The sequence below is a fragment of the Balaenoptera acutorostrata genome, chromosome X, assembly GCF_949987535.1.
Source record: "Balaenoptera acutorostrata chromosome X, mBalAcu1.1, whole genome shotgun sequence".
NCBI lineage: Eukaryota > Metazoa > Chordata > Mammalia > Artiodactyla > Balaenopteridae > Balaenoptera > Balaenoptera acutorostrata.
In genome coordinates this window covers 131,525,005-131,545,998 of record NC_080085.1, presented here as the reverse complement: position 1 = coordinate 131,545,998, position 20,994 = coordinate 131,525,005, and the positions used below count along the sequence as shown (strand labels likewise).

General features: G+C 56.5%; 2 protein-coding genes across 15 annotated transcripts in view; one reads left to right on the top strand and one right to left on the bottom strand.

Moving 5' to 3' along the window:
- The first annotated feature begins 933 nt into the window (after positions 1-933).
- CCNQ (cyclin Q) lies at positions 934-11,833 on the top strand. 5 transcript variants are annotated; one of them, XM_057538853.1, is made up of 6 exons: positions 1,853-2,350; positions 2,451-3,925; positions 4,891-5,074; positions 6,196-6,328; positions 7,535-7,762; positions 11,339-11,833. In XM_057538853.1, the coding sequence occupies exons 3-6, from the start codon at positions 4,905-4,907 to the stop codon at positions 11,426-11,428; spliced, it is 621 nt and encodes a 206-aa protein (XP_057394836.1). In that variant the 5' UTR covers positions 1,853-2,350; positions 2,451-3,925; positions 4,891-4,904; the 3' UTR covers positions 11,429-11,833. The 5 variants fall into 5 exon arrangements, with proteins under 5 accessions (XP_057394838.1, XP_057394835.1, XP_057394834.1 ...); XM_057538855.1 differs by lacking the exons at positions 1,853-2,350; positions 2,451-3,925 and adding an exon at positions 934-1,043; XM_057538852.1 differs by lacking the exons at positions 1,853-2,350; positions 2,451-3,925 and adding an exon at positions 1,570-1,845 and having other exon boundaries at positions 11,399-11,833.
- Positions 11,834-16,025: 4,192 nt separating this feature from the next.
- ATP2B3 (ATPase plasma membrane Ca2+ transporting 3) overlaps positions 16,026-20,994 on the bottom strand; it is a 44,234-nt gene continuing 39,265 nt past the window's right edge. For 7 of the 10 annotated variants that reach the window (XM_057538779.1, XM_057538780.1, XM_057538783.1 and 4 more), the window contains one exon: positions 16,026-18,967. In XM_057538779.1, the coding sequence (XP_057394762.1) occupies positions 18,647-18,967 (321 nt within the window). In that variant the 3' untranslated portion in view covers positions 16,026-18,646. The remainder of the gene's footprint in view (positions 18,968-20,994) is intronic. The other 3 variants (XM_057538787.1, XM_057538789.1, XM_057538788.1) reach the window with 1 other exon arrangement.

Below are 20,994 nucleotides of genomic sequence, written 5' to 3'. Positions count from 1 at the left end.
CTCCCAAGACCCATAGCCCCTTTAGGAGGGGAGAGGGTGGCGCCGCTCCCGGCCCAGGGACAGACAGCAGCCAGCGACAGAGTGCTCAAGGCATGACAGGGGTCAGCAGCCCAGGAGGCTGGGGGCGCCAAGCCCCTTCACACGCGTGCACACGCATGCCCACACAGAGGTACTCAGCCCAGAGGGCCTGCCCCTTGCCCTAGACAGAGACAGAAAAGGAGAGACACAGACACAAGGGAGGAGGCCACGTGAGGAGGGAGGCAGAGACTGGGGTGATGCGGCCACAAGCCAAGGGACGTCTGGGGCCACCAGAAGCTGGAGGACAAGGAAGGATGCTGCTATAGAGCCTCTGGAGGTAGTATGGCCCTGGTGACACCCTGATTTCAGACATCTGGCCTCTAGAATCGTGTGAGGATAAAGTTCTACTGTTTTAAGCCACCTAGGTTGCTGGTCATTTGTTACAGCCGTGCCAGGAAACCAACCCAGCTGGTGTGGAGAGAGGGCTGGGGGAGGGGGAGCTGAGTAGGGGGGTGAGGGCTGAGGAAGGAGATTAAGGTTGGCCTGAGTGGGTGGGTGGGAAAAGGTGGCTTTTTTCCTCTCAACGTTCCCAGCTCTCTCAAATCATAGCAATTGTCTGACTGTATCAGAATACCCAGAGTAACTCTCTGTCACTAGCTTGGGGGTCCCTTTGGTGTTCTACATCCCTGACTCCTGACGCAGTTTCCTACTTGTGGAAGCCACAAACGAAACGTGGGAAGTCACTGTGAGCTGGACATTCAACAACATTCATTCAGCAAACATTTATTAAGCTCCTAATGTGCTGCCAGGCTGACAAGTCGAGCAGCAACCAGATCCCCAAGGGATGCTGGGCCCCTGGAAAACCCTGACACAAACAGCCCTCATGCCCTCATTTCGTGCACAGCATTTCCTTCGGGGCTCATCTGTAGGTCTGGGAAACTCTGACAAACCTGGATTCGGGTTGTACGAACACTGACATTGAACCCCACGTCTTCTCCAGTTGGGAGACACCGATGTGAGTTCCGGTAAGCGACCCTCCGCCCCCGCCCCCCGCCGCGGCTTGGCAGACAGCCAGCCCTCCCCGTCCTGAACCACGCTGGGCCACCAGCCCGGAGGGACACCTTAGTCGGACCGCAGGGACTTGTAGCTCAGGTGCCGGGGAGGGTGGTATTTTCGCGCCCTGACCCTAGGACTGTAACGTCACTTCGCCCTGGAGGAGTAGCCCCGCCGGTTCCGGTTGCCGCCATTCGGCTCCCGAGGGCGGAGCGTGAGTCTCCGGGAGGCGGGGCGTCAGCCCCTCGGGGGGCGGGGCGTCAGCCTCCCGGGGGCGGGGCGTCAGCCTCCAGGGGGCGGGGCGTCGGCTCCAAGGGCGTCGGCTCCGAAGGCGACGTATGCGGCATCCAGGGGACAGGGCGGGCGCGCTCAAGCTGCCAGGCAGCTTCGGCCTCTGCGCTTGCGCTTGAGCTTGAGCCTGCGTATTCGGCCGGACCCGCCTTCGGCGGACAGCTGCGCTACCCACCCGGGGGCGGGCGGGCGGGCGGGCCGGCCTGGGCTGGGCTGGCTGGCGGGCTGGCGGGCTGGCGGGCTGGCGGGCCGGCCGGGGCGGGGCGGGATCTCCGCTCCCGCCGTGAGCACCCCGGGAGCCGGCCGCCTCGCGTCCGGGCCCTTCTCCATCCCGTGGGGGGTCTGGGCCCGTGGGGCGGGACCTCATGGAGGCAGTTGGCCCGGGGACCTGCGGTGGAGGGGGCGCGGCACTGGGCGCGGAGGGGCGGCCAGCACCCGAGGCGAGGGTGCACTTCCGAGTGACGAGGTTCATCATGGAGGCAGGTAACCGCGGCCGGGAGGAGGGCGGGCCCCGCGCGGACGGGACGTGGAGGCCGGAGCCGCAGTGCTGCACTTTCACCCAGCTGTCCCCAGCCCGCCGCGGGAGCATCGAGCGGGCAGGCGGGGGCTGGCGTAGCGGGGATCCGCTTCCCGAAAGATGGGACCCGCCAAATTCGGTGCTGGCGTGGCTGAGCGGCGGGAAGAGACCGGGCCTGCCCTGCCCTAGCGGAGGCTGGGAGGCTCGGCTTAGGGGAACCGGCCTCTGCCTTTCCGCCACGCCCTGCATACTAGGCTTTGAGCTGCGAGGCATACGCGGTCATGGCCATTTCATGGGCGGGCGCGTAGGTCCAAAGACAGGATGTGGAAACTGGAAGGCCCCAACTAGAAGGTGGCGGAATCGGGGCGCCCGCATCTCGATTGAGTGTACCGCGCCTTCTGACACACCTGCCTCGCAGCATACGGGGACGCTGGCACTTGGTCACACGGAGCCTTTTGGAGCATGCCCTTGGTGAGGCTCCTGACAAACCTTGTTGACGAGGTCCCATCACATCTAGGACCCAGGGGCTTCCCTGGTGGCGCAGTGGTTGAGAATCCGCCTGCTAATGCAGGGGACACGGGTTCGATCTCTCTGGTCCGGGAAGATCCCACATGCTGCGGAGCAACACAGCCCGTGCGCCACAGCTACTGAGCCTGCAGTGCTGTAACTAGTGCAGCCGGCGCGCCTAGAGCCCGTGCTCCGCAACAAGAGGAGCCACCTCAGTGAGAAGCCCGCGCACCTCAACGAACAGTAGCCCCCGCTCGCCACAACTAGAGACAGCCCACGTGCAGCAACGAAGAACCCAACGCAGCAAATAAATAAATAAATAAATAAATAAATAATAAAACATACAGGGAACTCTGGCAAATTTAAGTTTAAAAAACAAACAAACAAACAAACAACTCCCCCCCCCCAAAAAAAACACAACAACTAGGAGCCAGGGCGCAGCTTGCGTTTTGAACCCTGCCAGGGCATCCACACCGTGGTGCTGGGCGCTCCTGCGCCGGAGGCGAGGCGATGTAGCTAATTGGATTCCGATAGAAACACTTTCACTGTCAGTAGTGGTTTGCTCAGCTGACAGAAGTTGTTGCCGATCTTTGTTACTTTGTATTCATTCTGCCGAAGACGGCGTTGGGTGAGTCTGCTTTCAAGTCAAGGTGGGCAGAGTCTGGGGAAGTAGTGCAGTTGTTGCCGATCTTTATTACTTTGTATTCATTCTGTGGAAGAGGGCGTTGGGTGAGTCTGCTTTCAAGTCAAGGTGGGCAGAGTCTGGGGAAATAGTGCAGGACCATTAATCCCAGTGATTTGTACATTTAATTTCCAGGAAGTCTTGCAAAGTGTATAAGGAAGGATGGCAGTGCCCCCTCATATACCCCATACATCTGCTTGGAGGATCCATGTAAACCAGGGAAGCATGCTACCCTTTGAGGGTTTGCTATATAAAAAACAAGACTTGGAGGGTCACGTACAGTAATACCACCTAATCTGACATCTCTGAGAATGAGGGGTCCCATGTAGGAACTGTCTATGAAACTGAAGTTTAAACCTGGAAATGCTAAAACCTAAATGCTAAAAGCTAATGCTAAAATGTTTTGCATATGCCCTTGCCCTCTGTGTGAGGCTAAATACCGGTCCTCCAAAGATTTCCCCATCCTAATCCCCAGAACCTGTGACTGTTACCTCATGTAGCAAAAGAGATTTTGCAGATGGGATTAAGCATCTTGATGTTGGGGAGCTATCCTAGGTTATCTGGTGGGCCCAATATAATCACACCCATCCTGAGAGAGAGAGGCAGGAGGAGGAGACAGGCAGAGGAGAAGGCCATGTGATGATGGAAGCAGAGTTAGAAGATGCTGCACCGCTGGCTTTGAAGATGGAGGAAGGGGCCGTGAGCCAAAGATTGCAGGCGCTTCTAGAAGCTGGAAAGGGCAAGGGAGTGGATTCTCCTCTGGAACCTCCAGAAGGAACCAGCCCTGCCGACACCTTGAACTTAGCCCCCTAAGACTCATTTCGGACTTCTGACCACCGGGATTGTAAGAGAAAAAAGTATGTGTTGTTTTAAGCCACTTAGTTTGTGGTAACTTGTTACAGCAGCTCTGGGGAACTAATACACCTTTTTAGGTAGAGGATGTTGACCACGATTTTAATGACTGTTGGTTGTTCTCCACCTTCTTTCAGTCTATGGGATGTCACTTAACCTTCCCTTATTAACCCTGGTCATTGTGAATTTGTTTTGGTTCTGTGACCCAGTGCAGTGATTTCCCTAGGAGCTGTCCGGGAGATTTAGGGCTTTAACCCCTAAATCAAACCATCATGCTCTGGTTTTTGAGTTCTGGTCCCTTTTCAGTATGTTGCTCTTTTTCCCTCGAGCCTGGCTATGGCCATCGATGTTGCTTTTCTCCTGCTCTGCCTGCGGTTGCCTTTGGCAGTCACCCTGCTTGCTTTTCTTGCCTTTTCTAACCTGTGGACTAGTAAACCAGTGCTGAGTATAATCTTAAACTATGACCTCGGGACTTGTGGCATCTGTTTGATGCTCAGAGGCCTTTTTTCCTCCTGTCACCTTGGCAGGATTTTGGTTAGGTGAGCTGCAGAGGTGGGGACAACCTCTAGTTAAATGCCTCCTAAGGTGGAAACAGACACACAACTTGGTCCTTTTCAAGATGTGCAGAAAGGGATATGCCAGGTGCAGTAGTTTGAAGCCTTGCTTCTCCTGGCGTGGCCTTGAGGCTTGGGAGAAGTGTGGAGCCCACAGAGCTACTGAAGGGAATGCTGCACTTCAGCGTGACCCCCAGGGGCTTGTTAGCACGTTAGAGTCTGAGAAGCTCGCATCTAAATCCCTCAGGTCGAGGACCCAGTGGGAGGCACGGCAGCCCCTGCCAGCTGGGCCCTGAGCTCTCGGTCTTGTCTGAACAGGGATGTGCACCCTTAGGGCCCAACCTGGAGGCTCCCCTCACACTTCGCAGGGGGTGAGCCCTGGATGAAGCACTCCCCTGCCTGCTTTCTCTCGGTAGGTGTCAAGCTAGGGATGCGGTCCATCCCCATCGCCACCGCCTGTGCCATATACCATAAGTTCTTCTGCGAGATCGACCTGGACGCCTATGACCCCTACTTGGTGGCCATGTCTTCCCTTTACTTGGCCGGCAAAGTGGAGGAGCAGCACCTGCGCACTCGTGACATCATCAACGTTTCCAACAGGTAGTAGCCGCTTCCGGTGCCCCTGGATGGGCGGCTGGAGGAGGCTCTCACGAGGCCCTGCCCCCCAGGCGGCAGCAGTGCAACTCAGGAGGAGGCACCTGGGTGGCCTCGACCTGGGGCCGGGAGCGCTGACAGCAAAGGCAGGAGGGAGCCAGAAGCCTAGGGGCACCTGTGCGAGAGAAGCTGCGGCCAGATTTTGGGAAACCTCAGAGGCCAGACTGGGGTGCAGAGGTGGGTGGGAAAGAGTGTGTCCCTAGCGTCGCAGGCGAGCACAGCTGGAGCAGAGGGGGCTCGCAGAGTGTATACGTGTAGCTGATTCACTTTGTTATAAAGCAGAAATTAACACACCATTGTAAAGCAATTATACTCCAATAAAGGTGTTAAAAAAATAAAGATCAAATTCTATTCTAAAAAAAAAAGCAAAGATTCTCGTGGAGTCTTGGACAGGATGGATGGAACCAGTTGGGTTCTGGGGCCGCCGTCCTATTTAGATGGTGTGGAAACTGGGTCAGAGTTGCTCAGGAGTGTCTCTCGCGGTCCTGGGCCCGAGCAGCTGTGTTCCTGTTGGGGAAGGACACGGGGGTCCAGCCGGCTGGGCGGGCTGTGCCGAGGCCCCGGAGCCTGGGAGAAAGCAATTTATGGAAAGTTAGTGCGTCATAGCCTTTCCAGGAACCCTAATCGTTAGGGAAGAAAACTATTTTGTGCTGCTTCTCCTTTAAGAAACAGCTAACGGAAAAGCACTCCCCACCCCGTAAACATGACAGGTTCACGGTGTACCTCGAAAGAGTAGGAGAAAAACAGGAGAGGGAACTGCTGAAGGGCAGCTGGAGTCCACCTGTAACTGCCAGGGCCCCAGCAGGGAGGGTGGGCGGGCACGAGGGGAAACTGGGGGGCTCCCTAATAGGGCGTGGGACAGCCATGGGGCTAACGCTACAAGTGGCTTCTTTCCTCTCTGGTTACCGTTTTTATCCCGTACTGGACCCGCAGGTGGAGAGTTGTTCATGGTGACCCTGTGCTGATCAACAGCACAGGGGCCCTGGCGTTTGCATCTGGCTGTCCCATGACTGGGGGCTCCTGGGGCCACCCACTTCCGCCGTCAGCCGTGCTATTTCTCTGCACAGGTACTTCCACCCGGACAGCGAGCCCTTGGAGCTGGACTCACGCTTCTGGGAGCTCCGTGACAGCATCGTGCAGTGTGAACTGCTCGTACTGCGGGTTCTGCGTTTCCAGGTCTCCTTCCAGCACCCTCACAAGGTATGTGCTGGGGGGTCGCGACGGTTCCCAGAGGCACGAAGCTCTTCGCTTTTTATCTGGAAAGTGCAGCCCCCCGAGCCTGGAGCCACGCGGGGCCCCGAGGAGAAGCGGTGACCGGCTCGGGCAGCCTCGCTCGTCCCCACTCTCGGGTCCCTCAGGCAGCTCTCATTTCAGCTGCTGCCTTTCCGCCCGCTCGGCTGTGGCGGCAGGCCGGGATCCGCGTGCCCTCTGAAGCCCGTGCCCGTCCCCAGACCCGAATAAGTTGTTTGTTCGCTGAGCCACGGGGAGGCAGGGCCCGTTTCCTGACCTGCCGCGTCCCTGTGCCAGGAGTTGCTGCCCCGCCTCGGAGCTCGCGCCCAGCTCAGCTGTGCATACGAACCCACGAGAAAAGCCTGGTCACTCACTGTTCACAGCTAGGAACGCGTTTGTCCCAGCAGAAGAATTGCTTCAGAAAGCAGCAGAAGGGGCACGTGAACCCTTAGAGCACTCGGAAGGCCCCTGTGGGCAGCTGGAAGGGCGGCCTGCAGAGAGACAGGGGAGGGCCTGTGACGTGGGCCTTCCCGACCGCCTGCCTAGTCCCAGAGCCACTGGTGGAGGTTCCCAGCCGTAGTGTTTTCTGTCGGCGTGCAGTGCAGGGCACTCCCCGTGGGCTCAAGAGAGCGTGGTGTTCGGGCAGAGGGGGAGCTGACAGATGGCCGAGCTGAGGGGCATTCAGAGGCCCTAGTGCCCCCGAGAGCCAGTGTCCGGTGTCTGGCGGGCCCGTAGCCTCAGGCTGGACCGTGGGGGCCGTGCCCTGTCGTGCAGATCGGGACGCTGTTTCTGGAGGTTTAATGTTTGAGCTGGGCCAGGGGATGAGTAGAATGATCGCTGATGATGGCCGGCACAGGGCCGCGGTGACGGAGAGGGACTGTGGCGGGGTGGCCATTGAGAGCGGCCGAGCGGGTTTTGGGAGCCGGGCCTGGAGGCTGAGAGCAGGCGGGCCCGTGGGGACCGGGGCGGGGGTGGAGGTGAACCTGGCAGGAGGGTGGGGCAAGGCCCGTGGAAGGCACTGGGGCTTTTTTCCAATGACACTGGGAGGCGACATCCGATCTGTGGCGTACACACATCATGACAGCTTAGGGGCGAGCGGCTGGCGGGCAGACGGGCCGCAGGCTCACGGTAAGGAGGCAGGTGAGTGGGGGCCAGCTGACTGGCGTGTCTTTGCAGTACCTGCTCCACTACCTGGTGTCCCTCAAGAACTGGCTGAACCGTTACAGCTGGCAGCGGAGCCCCGTCTCCATCACCGCCTGGGCCCTGCTGCGGGACAGCTACCACGGGGGGCTGTGCCTCCGGTTCCAGGCTCAGCACATAGCCGTGGCGGTGCTCCACCTGGCCCTGCAGGCCTATGGGGTCGAGGTGCCCGCTGAGGCCGAGGCCGAGAAGCCGTGGTGGCAGGTGAGGTGACTGCGTTGGCAGTCCCGCTTGGCGTGTGTCCCCCTCTTCTCTGCCTGAGGTCCCTGTACCTGGTGTCACACTTCTTTGTAGTAGTTATCCACAAAGAAAGATACGGGCTACTTGGGAACCTTGAAGCTTGAGAATACTCTGTCCTAATCGTCTAAGGCAGGCTCTCCCCCTCGACATCGTGGACGTTCAGGGCCGGATGTAGGATGTCGAGCAGGACAACGAAAACCGTGTCCAGACATTGCCAAGTGCCTCGGGGTAGGGATCACCCCTGGTTGAGAACTGCTGAGGTCAACCAAGCACTTTTTTTGAATTGAGTGGGAGCTTGTCCTAGAGCCGAGGTTAATAAGTCTGGCTTCACGTCAGAAGACGTATAGGGGGTGCTCTACAAAGGCAGTGGTTGGTTGGTAGGTAGATAGATAGATGATGTGTGGATGGATAGGTAGTGGTGGATGGTGGGATGGATAGATGATAGAAAAGGAGGTAGTTGGATAATAGATGGGTGGGTGGATGCACAGATAGATAAGACAGGTGACACCCCGCCTCCCCCAGACGTACTGAACCTCGAGAGCAGTCTGTCGAGCGCTGGGTGAACCGTGTCTGTCAGAAAGGCTGCAGTCCTAGCGGGTCTCCCTGGGTAGTCCCACTGTTTCTTCAAATGGGATTTTGACATCACTCTCTGTTTTTCCTGTCCTATACTTGAAATTTGCTGTTCCTCTCTTCATGACACCTCATTGTCCCTCCTTGTCCTACAATGAGATTCCATGTAAGCAGACTTTGAGGTGACGGAAGGCTCCCCCTTTCTGTGCACCACCCCTCCCATGCGAACCCACAGTGGCTGCCTCCCCCTTCCTGAGGCTCCCTCCCCCCGGCCTGCTCGCCCTTCCCGGGAGATCACAGCTTCTTTCTGTGCTTTGTTGTCCTTTATTGCCTGTCTACCCCACCCCCCACCACCCCAAGGCCAGGGGCCTTGTCTGCTTCATCAGCTGCCCCGCGCCCAGTGCCTGGCAGGTGGGGGGCAAAGGGCGGCTGCGTGGACAAAAGCATTGCTCGGTGCCGGGCTTCTTGGGGACTTCCAGATCATGTGAGCCCCATGTCCCCACTCTGTTGAATCAGGTGGCGGCGCAAGGGGCCGCTGCTTCCTGGCCCATCCCGGGCTGCTTGGATCTGCCGGGTCATCACTGGTTTCCTCTGCTTGTCTTCCGTGCCGCTCTCCTTTCTCTTCGCTCGCTCCTGACCGTGACCGGGGCTGGAGTGGCCGCAGCAACCTCTGCCTCCCCCTCTCGGCCGTCACCCCTCACCCCTCGTGAGAGGAGAGCACGGGGAACGGCTCCGCCACGGGCCTCTTTTCTGGGCGACACACACTTACCCAGCAATCGTCCTCCCGGGCGAGGCCGCCCCCCTGGGCGGTACACCCGCGCTACCCTCGCTCTTCAGTCTTTCCGGGGGGGCTCTGAGTTCCGGGCACGGGAGCCATCGGGCATCCTTTGGGCACGTGAGGGCCACTTGCTTGGTGATGAGTGGCCGCCTGCCCGGCCCCGGGGCGCTTCCTCTAAATCGTGAGGCACTCTTCCTGCTCATCTGCCCTCAGCCACCGCTTCTCTGAAGTCACTTGTCTGCCCTTGAGCGCGGCGGTGGTGGCAGCGGGGTGCCCGTCCGTGCCCAGGTGCTTCGGGCCTCTGGGTGGCTGAGGCTCTGGCTCTAAAGCAGTAGCGAGTTGCAGCAGGTGTCAGAATTCCCATCTTTTTAAGTCCGAGTCCTGTTCCGTGGTACGGCTGGACCATGTCATGTTGGTTCATTCCTCCATGGAGGGACGCTTGGGTTGTTTCCAGCTTTTGGCCCTGGACTACTTTTTTTTTTTTAATATTTATTTATTTATGTGGCTGCGCCGGGTCTTAGCTACGGCATGCGGGCTCCTTAGTTGCAGCTCGCATGTGGGATCTAGTTCCCTGACTAGGGATAGAACCCGGGCCGCCGGCATTGGGAGTGCACAGCCTTAACCACTGTGCCACCGGGGAAGTCCCGGCCCTGGACTACTTTTTAACGGTCATTTCTTGGCTTGGGGTCTCCAGGAGCATACAGGTAGAGGACCCTGACAAGCAAGCCTGTATTTCTTTTTTTTTTTTAACGTCTTTATTGGAGTATAATTGTTTTCCAATTGTGTGTTAGTTTCTGCTTTATAACAAAGTGAATCAGTTATGCATATACATATGTTCCCATATCTCTTCCCTCTTGCATCTCCCTCCCTCCCACCCTCCCTATCCCACCCCTCTAGGTGGTCACAAAGCACAGAGCTGATCTCCCTGTGCTATGCAAGCCTGTATTTCTGAAGTATTTATTTTCCAACCAGAGTCCAGGGGGTGATGGCTGATCTTCCTGAGCCAGTGGTCGAGGGAGCGGGTGTTTCCAGGCCACTATCTCCCACCTGAAGCGACAGCCTGTGGAGAGTTCAGGCTTCCTTTGGTGGCCATGCAGGAGGGTGGACTCAGGTCCAGCTTTTACCCTAGCTCAGCCCTGGGCCTTGACCTTCGTGGTACCTTGATTCCCCAGGCAGCAACCCCCTGGCCCGGGGGCCACGGCATCCAACCAAGTGCTCCTTGTTTTGCTTTTTACTTGCCGTGTCATCAGGGGTCCCCAAGGGCACCCTCAGGCTCGATGTATTGCTGGGAGGACTCACAGAGTTCAGAAAAGCCGTTATGCTCGTGCTTATGGGAGCTCGGGTTAGTTACCGGGGAAGGATACAGGTTGAAATCAGCAAAGATAAAAGGAACGGAGGACAGGTCCAGGAGAGACCAGGTATGAGCTCCCAGGTCCCTCGGCCCTGGGCAAACCGAGACCCTCTCATCAGGCAGGGGCCTAGAGTTCCCCTCCCAGGAGCCAGGCCAGGACCAGACCTTCCTTGGGAACGTGCAGAGTTAGGCCCTCTTCATTTGGGCCCCTGGGGACTCATGTTGCAATTTTATAAGCTCCGTGGCACAGTCAAGTGGCGGTCTGGGGACTTCCCTGGCAGACCAGTGGTTAGGACTCAGTGCTCTCACTGCCGGGGCCCGGGTTCAATCCCCGGTCGGGGAACTAAGATCCAGCAAGCTGTGCAGCGTGGCCAAAAAAAAAAAAAAAAAAAAAAAAAGGACGCGCTCTGGTCCAGGCTAGAGAGCAGGTCCACGTGTTCCCTAGGGGTTGGCCTAGGGTAGAGTGGGGTCCAGGAGACCTAGCCTATTTCTGGAGATGAACTCCCCACCCCTGCTCCCATCCCCAGAGACTGTGGACCTGAGAGCTCCAGGGGGAGGCAGGAGCCTGTCACTGGCTTCCCATGTAACCCAGGACAAGTCCCCTCTCCTGTATGAGCTGGACGATCACCACAGCCTCTTCCATCTGGAATGTTCTCTGCTTTGTGATCAGCCCCGGCAGGCTGGACCTGAACCGGCTGCGCAGAGAGCCACCCTCGTTTCCAATAGCCGAGTCCGCGTGCCATCCCCCACCCCTGTGCACTGTGGTTCTGTGCTTAGTGGCGGGCGCCTTGTTTAACTGAGAGGGTGTCTAACCGGAGCCTGTTTTCCTTCTCCTTTCTAGGTGTTTAGTGAAGACCTTACCAAGCCAATCATTGATAACATTGTGTCTGATCTCATTCAGATTTATACCATGGACACAGAGATCCCCTAAGGCCCTGGTCCAGGCCTGCCCAAAGAGAAGCCCGTGCCGCTCGGCAGCCTGGGGATGGCTCCGCCACAGGGCCGTGAACGCCAGCCCCCAGAGGACCAGCTGGAAGGGCTGGTGAAGGCGATGACTGTCCCCGGCAGCCGCGGTCTGGACAGTGGCAGGAGCCACGCCTCCAGCGGGCGGGCTGGGAGTGCACCGCGAGGGGCTGCCGAGGCCAGGCGCTGCGTCTGCTTTTATCCTTTGAGAGGACCTGACTGCCGTCGAGGGTGACGTCATCGGAAGGAAGATCAAAGAAAGGATGGGACTGAGCCCCTGGGGATTTTTTAAAAGCCTGATTTATAGAATGAATGAATGTGCAACATAGATGGAACTTTATTTTGTGTAATAAAAGATACAAATGAACTGGGACACCCTGTGTTTGCTCTGTAGCCCGTGCTGCGCTGGGGGTTTGTGGGTGCCATCCAGACTCGACTTCCCCTCAAATGCTCTCCAGGTGGAGTGCTCGGGGTAAGCCCGCCACCACCTCCGGAAGGCAGGGTGGCACAGCGTGTGCCCGTGTCACAATGACGTCCCCTAGAAGGGCCCACGTGTCCTCCCTCCTCTGCTGGGACACTTGCAGGGCTTGGCAATCATTCTGCTTGGCGAGTGAGGTTACATCTTGGAAAGAGAGGTTAAGGAGTATCATTTGAGTTCAAGAAGACCAAAATGTATCTAGAAAGTTACAAATTTTTATTAATGCCAAGACAGTGAGTCAAGATGCCGAGTCTAGGGAATCTCAGAGCCGTGCCCCGCCCCCCGACTCCCACTCAAATGGCACTGCTTCGGAAAGGACTGCTCTTCGGTGTGCCCTGGGGGAAAGAGGCCAGCCTGGGCGGTTCTCCCTGGGAACCCCCGTTGGGCTCGATGCATGCTGGTAGGACCATCCTTCAACACATGATGGCATGGGCGCTGGGGGACTGTCCCAGGCACTTCACCACATTTGCGAGGTTGTCACCAGGGCAGCGCAGGCTCTGGCCACTGGCCACCATGCCTCTGTCACCCACAGGTATGGGGGCTGGTTGGCACGCCCAGGGTCCACTGGGTGAGGGGCACAGGGAGGGGTCACTCATGGGTGACAAGTCAGGCAGTAGGGCTTGCTTGAGTTTGCGAAGTGATTGTGTTATTTGTCTTCGGGGTGAAGGATATGAGTAAATGTCCCCTTTTCCACTGTGTCCTTTCCAGCTCAACTGGGCACCCTTTGATGACAGAGTCTGTGCCAAAGCTCAGGGCTGGGGCTCTGAGCGTGGACAGTGGAGGGTGAGGGGCCTGGCAGGCCTCTGAGGGCGGCTTCGGCTCTCTTGCCAGTCCTTTCTGCCTCGTGCTTTTGAAAAAGCACCTTGCCTCCATCACCCCCTTCCTCCCCACAGGCTGGGCCCAGCTCCACGCCCCACCCCCGGCCTTGCCTGCCCCATGTGGCCTAGCACTGCCCTTGGTGTCCCCACCCCAGCCGAGAGCCACTGTGCTGAACCGGGCGAGCTCTGGGTTGTGGGGCTAACAGCAGCCTCTCTGGAGGTTCTGTGGCCCTAAGTTTCCTCTCACGATTACCAGGTATCAGGCAAGTTCCTTTCTCTCAATGGGACTCAGTTTCCCACTATGTAAATCGAGCAGGTTGGACCAAACAATTTCAGACCGTGATTGCAGACTGCTATTTTAAATCCCTCAACCCATGTGTGTGCCTGTCACACTACCCTGGGGACTTGCTGGCTTTGTGTGCTGGCCTCTGGGCCTGTCAACTCAGTGCTTGTCACTAAGGGGTCGTCTGTGTGTCTTCCTGATGCCGCTAAGGCTGTGAGCCCCACCTTCAGTGTGTGCTGTCATTGGAACAGAGATAAGGATAGGTATTGGGACGTATGTGACACTTTCGAGGAATACGTGACACGGCCAGCTGTGCTTTGTAAGGACAGTTCAGCCATAGAATATGAATTAAAACCTGGTGCAGGGTGGTTTTCTTTTGTTTGCTTTGGCTTCCTATTACTGAGGCTTTTGTAAAAGATAGTATGGATTAAAGATATACAACCTTCCATCTCCTTTATTTTAGGTTCAAAAAGGAGACATTGAGATAAGATTTTCTAGAACCTGAAGCTTCCAGGACCTTTTTATTCCAGGACCTGTCAAGCCAGAGGAAGGAGGGGGCAAAGCAGGTTCTATGTGGGACTCGGCCCATCTCTTCTTTTCCAGCTGGGATGGGGAGTGGTGTCCCCCAAAGACATGTTCACGTCCTAAGCCCCGGAACCTGTGGATGGGACCTTATTTGGAAATAGTCTTTGCGGTGTTGTTAAGGTAAGATGCGATTCTACAGGAGTAGGGTGACCCTAGTCCAATATGCCTGGTGTCTATAAGAAGAGGAGAGAGACACAGAGATAGGCCTGTGCAGAGGGAGAATACCAGGTGAAGACACAGACCCACAGGGACAAGGCCCTGTGACGACGGAGGCAGAGACTAGAGTGATGTGTCTACAAGCCAAGGGCTGCCAGTGATGCCAGAAGCTGGAAAAAGCTAGAATCTTCCCCCAGAGGCTGCAGAGGGTACGTGGCCCTGCCACACCTTGATTTCAGACTTCTGATCTCCAGAACTGGGAGAGAAGAAATGCCTGTGCTTTAGCGCCCCCCATCTCCCGGTTTGTGGTACTTTGTTATAGCAGCCTAGGAAACTCACACATGGGCCTTCCCCGCCCCCCCCACCCCCGACTCACGGCACCCACCCTCATTCCCAGGCTGCCAGCTGGTAAAGATGGCGTCCGGCTTCGTGAAGGGATGGGTGTTATAGTACCTTCCTTGCCCCAAGGCATTTGGCTAAGTACCAGTTTCTTCCCATGGGAACCTGGGTCATATTTGATAGTGGAAGTCCATGAAAAAGAGAATTCAGACATAAATGAATGAGATCTCTCCAGAAGGTGCAGCTGTCTTGATATGGCATTTGGCCCAACCTAGACTTACTTAGCTTTATGATTCGAGATGGCCTTGTGCATCAGTGAAGTAAGAGCTCCCTGCTATTTGTTTGCCTGCTGTTTTCTGCCATTTGTCTCTGGCCTTTTTTGGAAGTATGGACTCTGGTGGTTGGGAGGGAACTTAGAAGCCATTTTGCTCGTTTCTTGGCAGCTTCCCTGGAAAATGCTTTCTCTGGCACTGCCAAGTCTACAAGGGTGACATGCAGAGTGGGGGAATAGAAATATGAGAAAACAGGACGCAGGAAATTTTGGCACCACTGCCGCGGGAGTCATTTGCAAATCTTGGGCCAGAGCTGCCTTTGTGGCTCTACTGGTGCGGCACGGCTGTCCCCAGCACAGGTGTTCGAAGACGCCTAGTGAGCGAAGGAATGAATGGGGCAGTGACGCTCGGAGCAAGTGAAGGAGTGCAATAATGGGCTTTCTTTCCATGGCTTTGGTTTAAAGAGGAAATCTGTGATTGGAACCCTTGTGCACTGCTGGGGGGGAATAGAAAACGCTGCTGGTGCCGTGGAAAACAGTCTGGCCGTCCCTCCAAAAATTAAACAGAAGATTACCATAGGGTCCAGCAATTCCACTTCCAGGTATCTACCCAAAAGAAGTGAACGCAGGGGCTCAAATAGGTATTTGTACACCCGTGTTCACAACTGCGTGATTCACAATAGCCAAAATGTGGAAACCACCCAAGTGTTCATTGAAGGATGAATGGACAAACAAGATGTGGTCCATCCAATCAGTGGAATGTTATTCAGCCTTAAAAAGGAAGGTCGTTCTCACACCTGCTACAACATGGCTGGACCTACAAGGCATCACGGTCAGGGAAATCAGCCAGGCACAAAGGACGGATACTGTATGACTCCACTTGTATGAGCCGCTTAGAGTCGTCAGATTCCTAGAGACGGAAAGTAGGATGGGGGGGCACGGGCTGGGGGAGGACGGGCTGGGGGAGGGGTAGGGGAGCCATGGGCTGGGGGAGGGGTAGGGAGGGCACGGGCTGGGGGAGGGGTAGGGGGCACGGGCTGGGGGAGGGTTAGGGGTCACGGGCTGGGGGAGGGGGAGGGAGGACGGGCTGGGGGAGGGGGAGGGAGGACGGGCTGGGGGAGGGGGAGGGGGGCTAGTGTCTAACGGGGACAGAGTTTCCCTTGGGGAAGATGGACAGTTCTAGAGATGGATGGTGGGGATGGCTGCACACCAACCTGAATGTACTTAATGCCGCCCAACTGGGCGCTGAAAAATGGTTAACGTGGTAAACGATGTTATCTGTACTTTTCCACAATAAAAAACGAAGCTGTCTGCATGCGTGCCAGGGTTCCGGCATTTGGGTGGTGTTCCCCGCTCCCACCCTCCTCTGAGGATGCCACTCTGGAGATTCAGGTCAGGCCCTTCCAGGTCAAGACAGTTTGAGGACCACCATGCGAACCTGACCCCACAGGGTGGTCGAGCCCTCTCCTCCTTCCATTAGGACTGGCAAGGTGGCCACAACCCCAGGGGAACCCCGCTGCTCCCGGGACTCCCCCCAGCTAGGTGAAGGGAGGAAGGCGCTTCTCTTTAGGTCCGGAGGAGAATTCACCAAATAATAAATCACACACGTTACCCAAACTGAGATTGTGGGAGCCTTTCATTTTTTTTTTTCAATACACAGAAATTTTGGTCTATTCTTTAAATTAGGAAATTCAACTACAGACTTTAAATTATTATGCATCTGTGGTCTTCCTCATTAAGATATTTTTGTTCATCTTTATAACAGGCAGATAAAAATGTAAAACAGATTTAATAACTGAACACAGTTGACCAAGCCATTCCATATAAGATAATGCTTTAGAGAGAGGGGCTTCCCAACGAGATAGGGCCCCCAGCCTGAAGACGCACAGAAATGAGAGCAGTGATCTGCACCCCACACCCCATGGAAAGGCAACCTAGGGACTAAACAATCGCCGTGTACAGGAGGCAACTTTGGACAGCAGCAGCAAGGCTTTGCGTCTACAACAGAGGATGAAAAGAAGCCCGTGAGCATAGCATTACTCAGTGTATATTCTTCAATTTAAACATTTCCAATTTTAGTTCTTGTTTAAGAACACACAGACCCTCAACAAATTGAGTTGCCCTGTTTGTTGTTGTTTAAACAAGGACATTAGGGAACAATTTACAAATGGGTAACATTCTCAATGTGCCCTTTGGAAGAAAGGGATGGCTTTAAGTTATCGGTAGCTGGCATTTTAAGTGGGATTTGCTTTTCTAACCGAAATTCCTTTGCCCGAGATTTGACTACTCCTGCACGGGGGTGACATGGCATTAATGTTAACAGTGGGGACCGAGCACGCTTGGGACGCCGCCTGCCCGGATGCACACAGACACAAGTGGAGGCAAGGCAAGCCCTGGCCAGGGGCTGCGGGATGGGCATGGGATGGGCGAACCAGCCTTGCCACTGGTCCAGCTGCTGCTCAACTGCTGAGCGTGTCTCTCCACCCCTCAGCTCCCAGCTGTCCCCCCGCGGCTCAGCCCCAGGCCTGAGCGACAGGCACCTGTACTAGCTGCGGTCGGACCCCAGCCTCCTCCCTGCAAAATGTGAGACAGAAGAATTCTGAAGGTAAAAGAACCCCTGCTTCTTCTGCATTTCCCACCCTGGTTATCACGCATTTGAGGAAAACTGAGGCTTGGCATGCTGCGTGCCCACACTGCCAGGAGAGGCTCCCGAGGGAACCGTCTGGGGAGCCCAGGCCCAGCTCTCCCCACCTGCAGACCAGGTGCTCAGCCGATGACGTGGCAGAGCTGACCTCCTCAGCATTCCGCACTCGCCATTACAGCAACAGAGGCGAGGTACCATGGCTCCCAGGGGCTTGGCATCCCCGAGGTCGCCATAGGTGGCTGCAGGCCCAGACCCATGCCCTCGTGGGTCACAGTTATCCTTGAACAAGAACACCAGGATCCGAAGAGTGCTTTGTGCTTTGGCGGATGGTGACTGAGAACCTTTCCCAGTCGCTTTATGGGCGTCTCAGTGACAACTTCTTGGCATTTGCCAAAGCAAAGTGGGAGTCCAGGTGGAAGCGTCAAGGGGGCTGGGGTCTGCGTTGTGGCCGAGTCGGCTCCTCCTGGGTTTGGATGGAGCCTCTGTCTCTGCTTTCTTTCTGACTCTCTGCATTCTTCCCCACCTCCACCCGTGGACCTGGCTCTCCTGGGGCTGCTCTGGGGATTCTGGATCATCCCAGGAGGTCAGGCATGGCAGGCGGCCTGGCTTCACGCTCTTGAAGTTGGGGCTCTGACAAAGAAAGTCCACCCACTGGCCAGAATTCAGGGCTTGGAATTGGAGTTGGAACCAAAGGAAACCGAAAGCAAAACTCCCCCTTCGGCCTACTGGAGGGAATCATTCTCATCAATACTTTGGTATTTTCCTTTTAAATAAAAATTCCATCGCATGGTGTTTTTTTCTCTATAGGCAGGGGTCTCAAAGTGCAAATGTTCCAACTGTTCCAACTGTAATTGCTCCGGCCTCGCGCCTGCCTTCCCAGGAACTGTGCTGGGAGGACGGAGGATGGAGCGGACTGGGGGAGGGGAGCAGTGCGGGGGAAGGGGGTCCCAAGCAACCAAAAGGATATTCTTGCAGTCTAGTTCCCTGAAAAAAACCCTGCCGCCATAAATAATGAAATTTCAAAATGAAAACACCCGATAAGAGAAATGGAAATATCATGCCGTTAAGTAGTTCCTTATTCTTTAGATATGCATCTGGTCCTGTGTGCACGTACACGTCTATACGCGCACACACGTGGCTACGCACACATGCACACACAGACTGACTGCACGCGTCCTGGGGAGGGGGTGCTGGGCCGGTGGACCATCTGGGCGGGAGCATCCTTCCTGCAGAGCGGCGCTCGCCTGTTTTACCTGTTGATCCAATTGCTCTGCAGCAGGTGCCACGAAGCTCGCAATAAACCGAAACCAGCCCTCTGCCCCGCTGCACAGCCCAAACAGGGAACATCTGGTGGAATTACAGTGTTCGTTTAAAAAAGCTTCCATAGAAAAAGGGGGGAACACAACGGTTCTTGCTCTCCGGTCTCTCCTTCCTCCTCCTCCCCCTCCTGGTCCTCCTGAGTAAGAAGCCTAGAATGGATTGGCTTCTGGCAGGTGCCTTAGAGCATCTTCAGCCGCCTGGCGGGCCCTCCTCGTGGCCGGTGCCCTCCACCGGCCCGCCCGGGTGCGTGTGTGTGCGGGGAGTGCGCGCGCCGTGCCAAGAGCAGTTCTGCTTAGAGGGACGTCTCCACGCTGTGGAGCGGGCTCCCGGGTCCGGAGGAAAGCACTGACGAGGTAGCTGGCGTGGTGCCGCGCGTGGTCAGGTAGACGCCGCTGTCGATGGCGTTGTTGTTCTGGTTGGGGGAGGGCGGGGGCGGGGCCCGCAGGCGCTCCTCGTTCTCGTCCACGTCCGTGTCGTCGATGAGTGGGATGTTGTGGGTGTAGTCATTGATCAGGAACTCGGGCGTCGCCATGAAATTATGGATGGAGGTCTTGGATTCCGGTTTCTCCAGGCCTTCGTAGAGGGAGCTACGGAATGCTTTCACCACCCGGATCTGGAGGGGGAGGGGGAGGGACGGGGAGGAGGAGGAGGGGGAGGAGGGAAGAAGGAAGGAGACCATCAGTGGCTGGCTGGTGCTGGTGAGTTCCGCCCACATCCATGGCAGGGGTCAGTGCATGACAAACTTTTGTCTTTTGGAGCGGAACAGTCGGAGCCCTCTGCCCTGCTGCGGTCTCCCTCCCGTCACCTGATGCACATGCAGGACAAATGGCAGTGGCTTTCTCTAGGCTGACCTGGGCAGATATTCTGGAACTCAAGAGCGATGGATTCACGGGACTCCTGGCTGCTCCCTCCCACCCCTTCCCCTGCACTGGGGGGGATTCCAATGTGGGAGCCCAGAAAGATGACTGGGCAAAGGGGTAGTGCTGGACAGCGGGCTCTCCACTTTCTCTTCCCAGAGAGTCCGAGGAACTTTCTGGCAAGAGAAAGTCCCCAGCCTATGGGCACACTGCAGGCCTTTCTCGAGTTGGTCCCCCTCCCTGGCTTCTCAGCGTCCTCTCCTCTGTCCCCCAGCTCCTGTGGCAGCAGCCCGTGCTGGCCATGCCCAGACACATCTGCCCATCACTCTCCGTGCTGCTAAGCCCAACGGCCCTTCTGTGTCTCCATCTTATTTGATCCCCCAGGGGCCGGCTGCCCCTCTTTCTGGGAACTTCTCCTGGCTCCCCTGACACTGCCCCTGTCTGGCCCTCCTCCTACCTCACCGGTTTCTCTGTCTCCATCTCCTCCACTGCTCGTTACTCTGTCCCAGAGTGCCCAAAGCCCTGGACTGTCCCTGTCCCTCCTCCTCCCTGACCATACCCCCAGGCTCACCTCCTCGCCTGGCCACGGCTCTGGGCTCATCTGGCTATAACCAGGGACTGCGGCCCAGGCCCCTCATCAGAGCTCCAGGCCCAAGAGTCTGACAGTCCCCCATCTGGAGGCATCCAAGATGGAAAATGGCCCCATTTTTAATTTACACCGACCAAGCCTGTCCTGCTCGGATGCCCTGATCCACCAGCTGGATGCGTTTGACCAGGTCGTCATTTCCCTTCTCAGACCCTTCCATCCTGCATCTCCTGCCATCAGAGGCCCTTTGTAGTCTGCTGATACCCGCCCCTCCAGCCTTTCTCACCCTCCTCCTTTTCACTCTCCAAGCCACACAACTTCTTTCAGTCCCTGGAATTTGGTTGGGGGCCATATTCTTCCCCCACTCACATTTTCTACATCTTGTTCCCTGGCTGCCCCACTGGCATCTGCAGACCTCAGATCAGCACAAGTGCCCCCTGGGGAAGAGCTTCCCACAATGCCCTGCTCCCCAGCTACCGAGGCCCCAGCTGAGCTCAGGCATCCCTGACCTCCGCACCTCCTGCAGGACCCTGCTCTCAGAACTAGCCCCTTGGCCTCCGCTGGCTGCCCTGCCTTCACCTCCACATGTGCTCAAGTCTCATTGGGTTTGCTGCCTCTCTCTGCTCCTTCCTTGGGCCCCCAGCCTGGGCTCCCTCATGTTTCTAGAAGGCAGAATCGATGGGAGGCCTTCAGCTGGGCCCCGCACTAGCCAGCTGGCCCTGTGCTGAGATGGGGAGGCCAGAGCCTCCCTATGTGAGTGGGTGGACACAAAGTGAGTTCTAAAGCCATTTCCAGGTCCAAGGTTCTAGGGTTGGGTTTTCTTGGTTTAGACAAGGTGTTGGCAAACTGTGGCCCAAGAGCTAACTCTGGCCCACAACCTGGTTTTGTAGGTAAAGTCTTATTGGGTACATGACCATGCCGTGTCCTCTGAAGGACATGTCCAATGTTCATTGCTGCCCCCTGGTTTAGACCATGGATCCCTTTCAACCCTCCAGTGTCTGGATCCCGGGGTCAGCCTTGCTCAGCCAAGCTCAGTGCTCCTAGGTCAGTTTAAACCAGGAGAACCTCACAATCAAGTGCAAAAACAAATGAGCCAAAGGGCTCCATAAAATTGGAATTTTCTGATTCCATATCTTAAATCCAGTTAGGATTTTCTCTGAATTTGGTGAAGCCACATCTTCCAGATCGTAGATGGCC

What these genes read in the sequence shown, in the direction of transcription:
- CCNQ (XM_057538851.1), top strand. Translation starts at nt 1,728, where the DNA reads ATGGAGGCAGTTGGCCCGGGGACCTGCGGTGGAGGGGGCGCGGCACTG. An exon ending in CCTTCCAGCACCCTCACAAG is followed by an intron (nt 6,329 to 7,534) that starts GTATGTGCTGGG and finishes GTGTCTTTGCAG; the next exon opens with TACCTGCTCCACTACCTGGT. An exon ending in CCGAGAAGCCGTGGTGGCAG is followed by an intron (nt 7,763 to 11,338) that starts GTGAGGTGACTG and finishes TCTCCTTTCTAG; the next exon opens with GTGTTTAGTGAAGACCTTAC.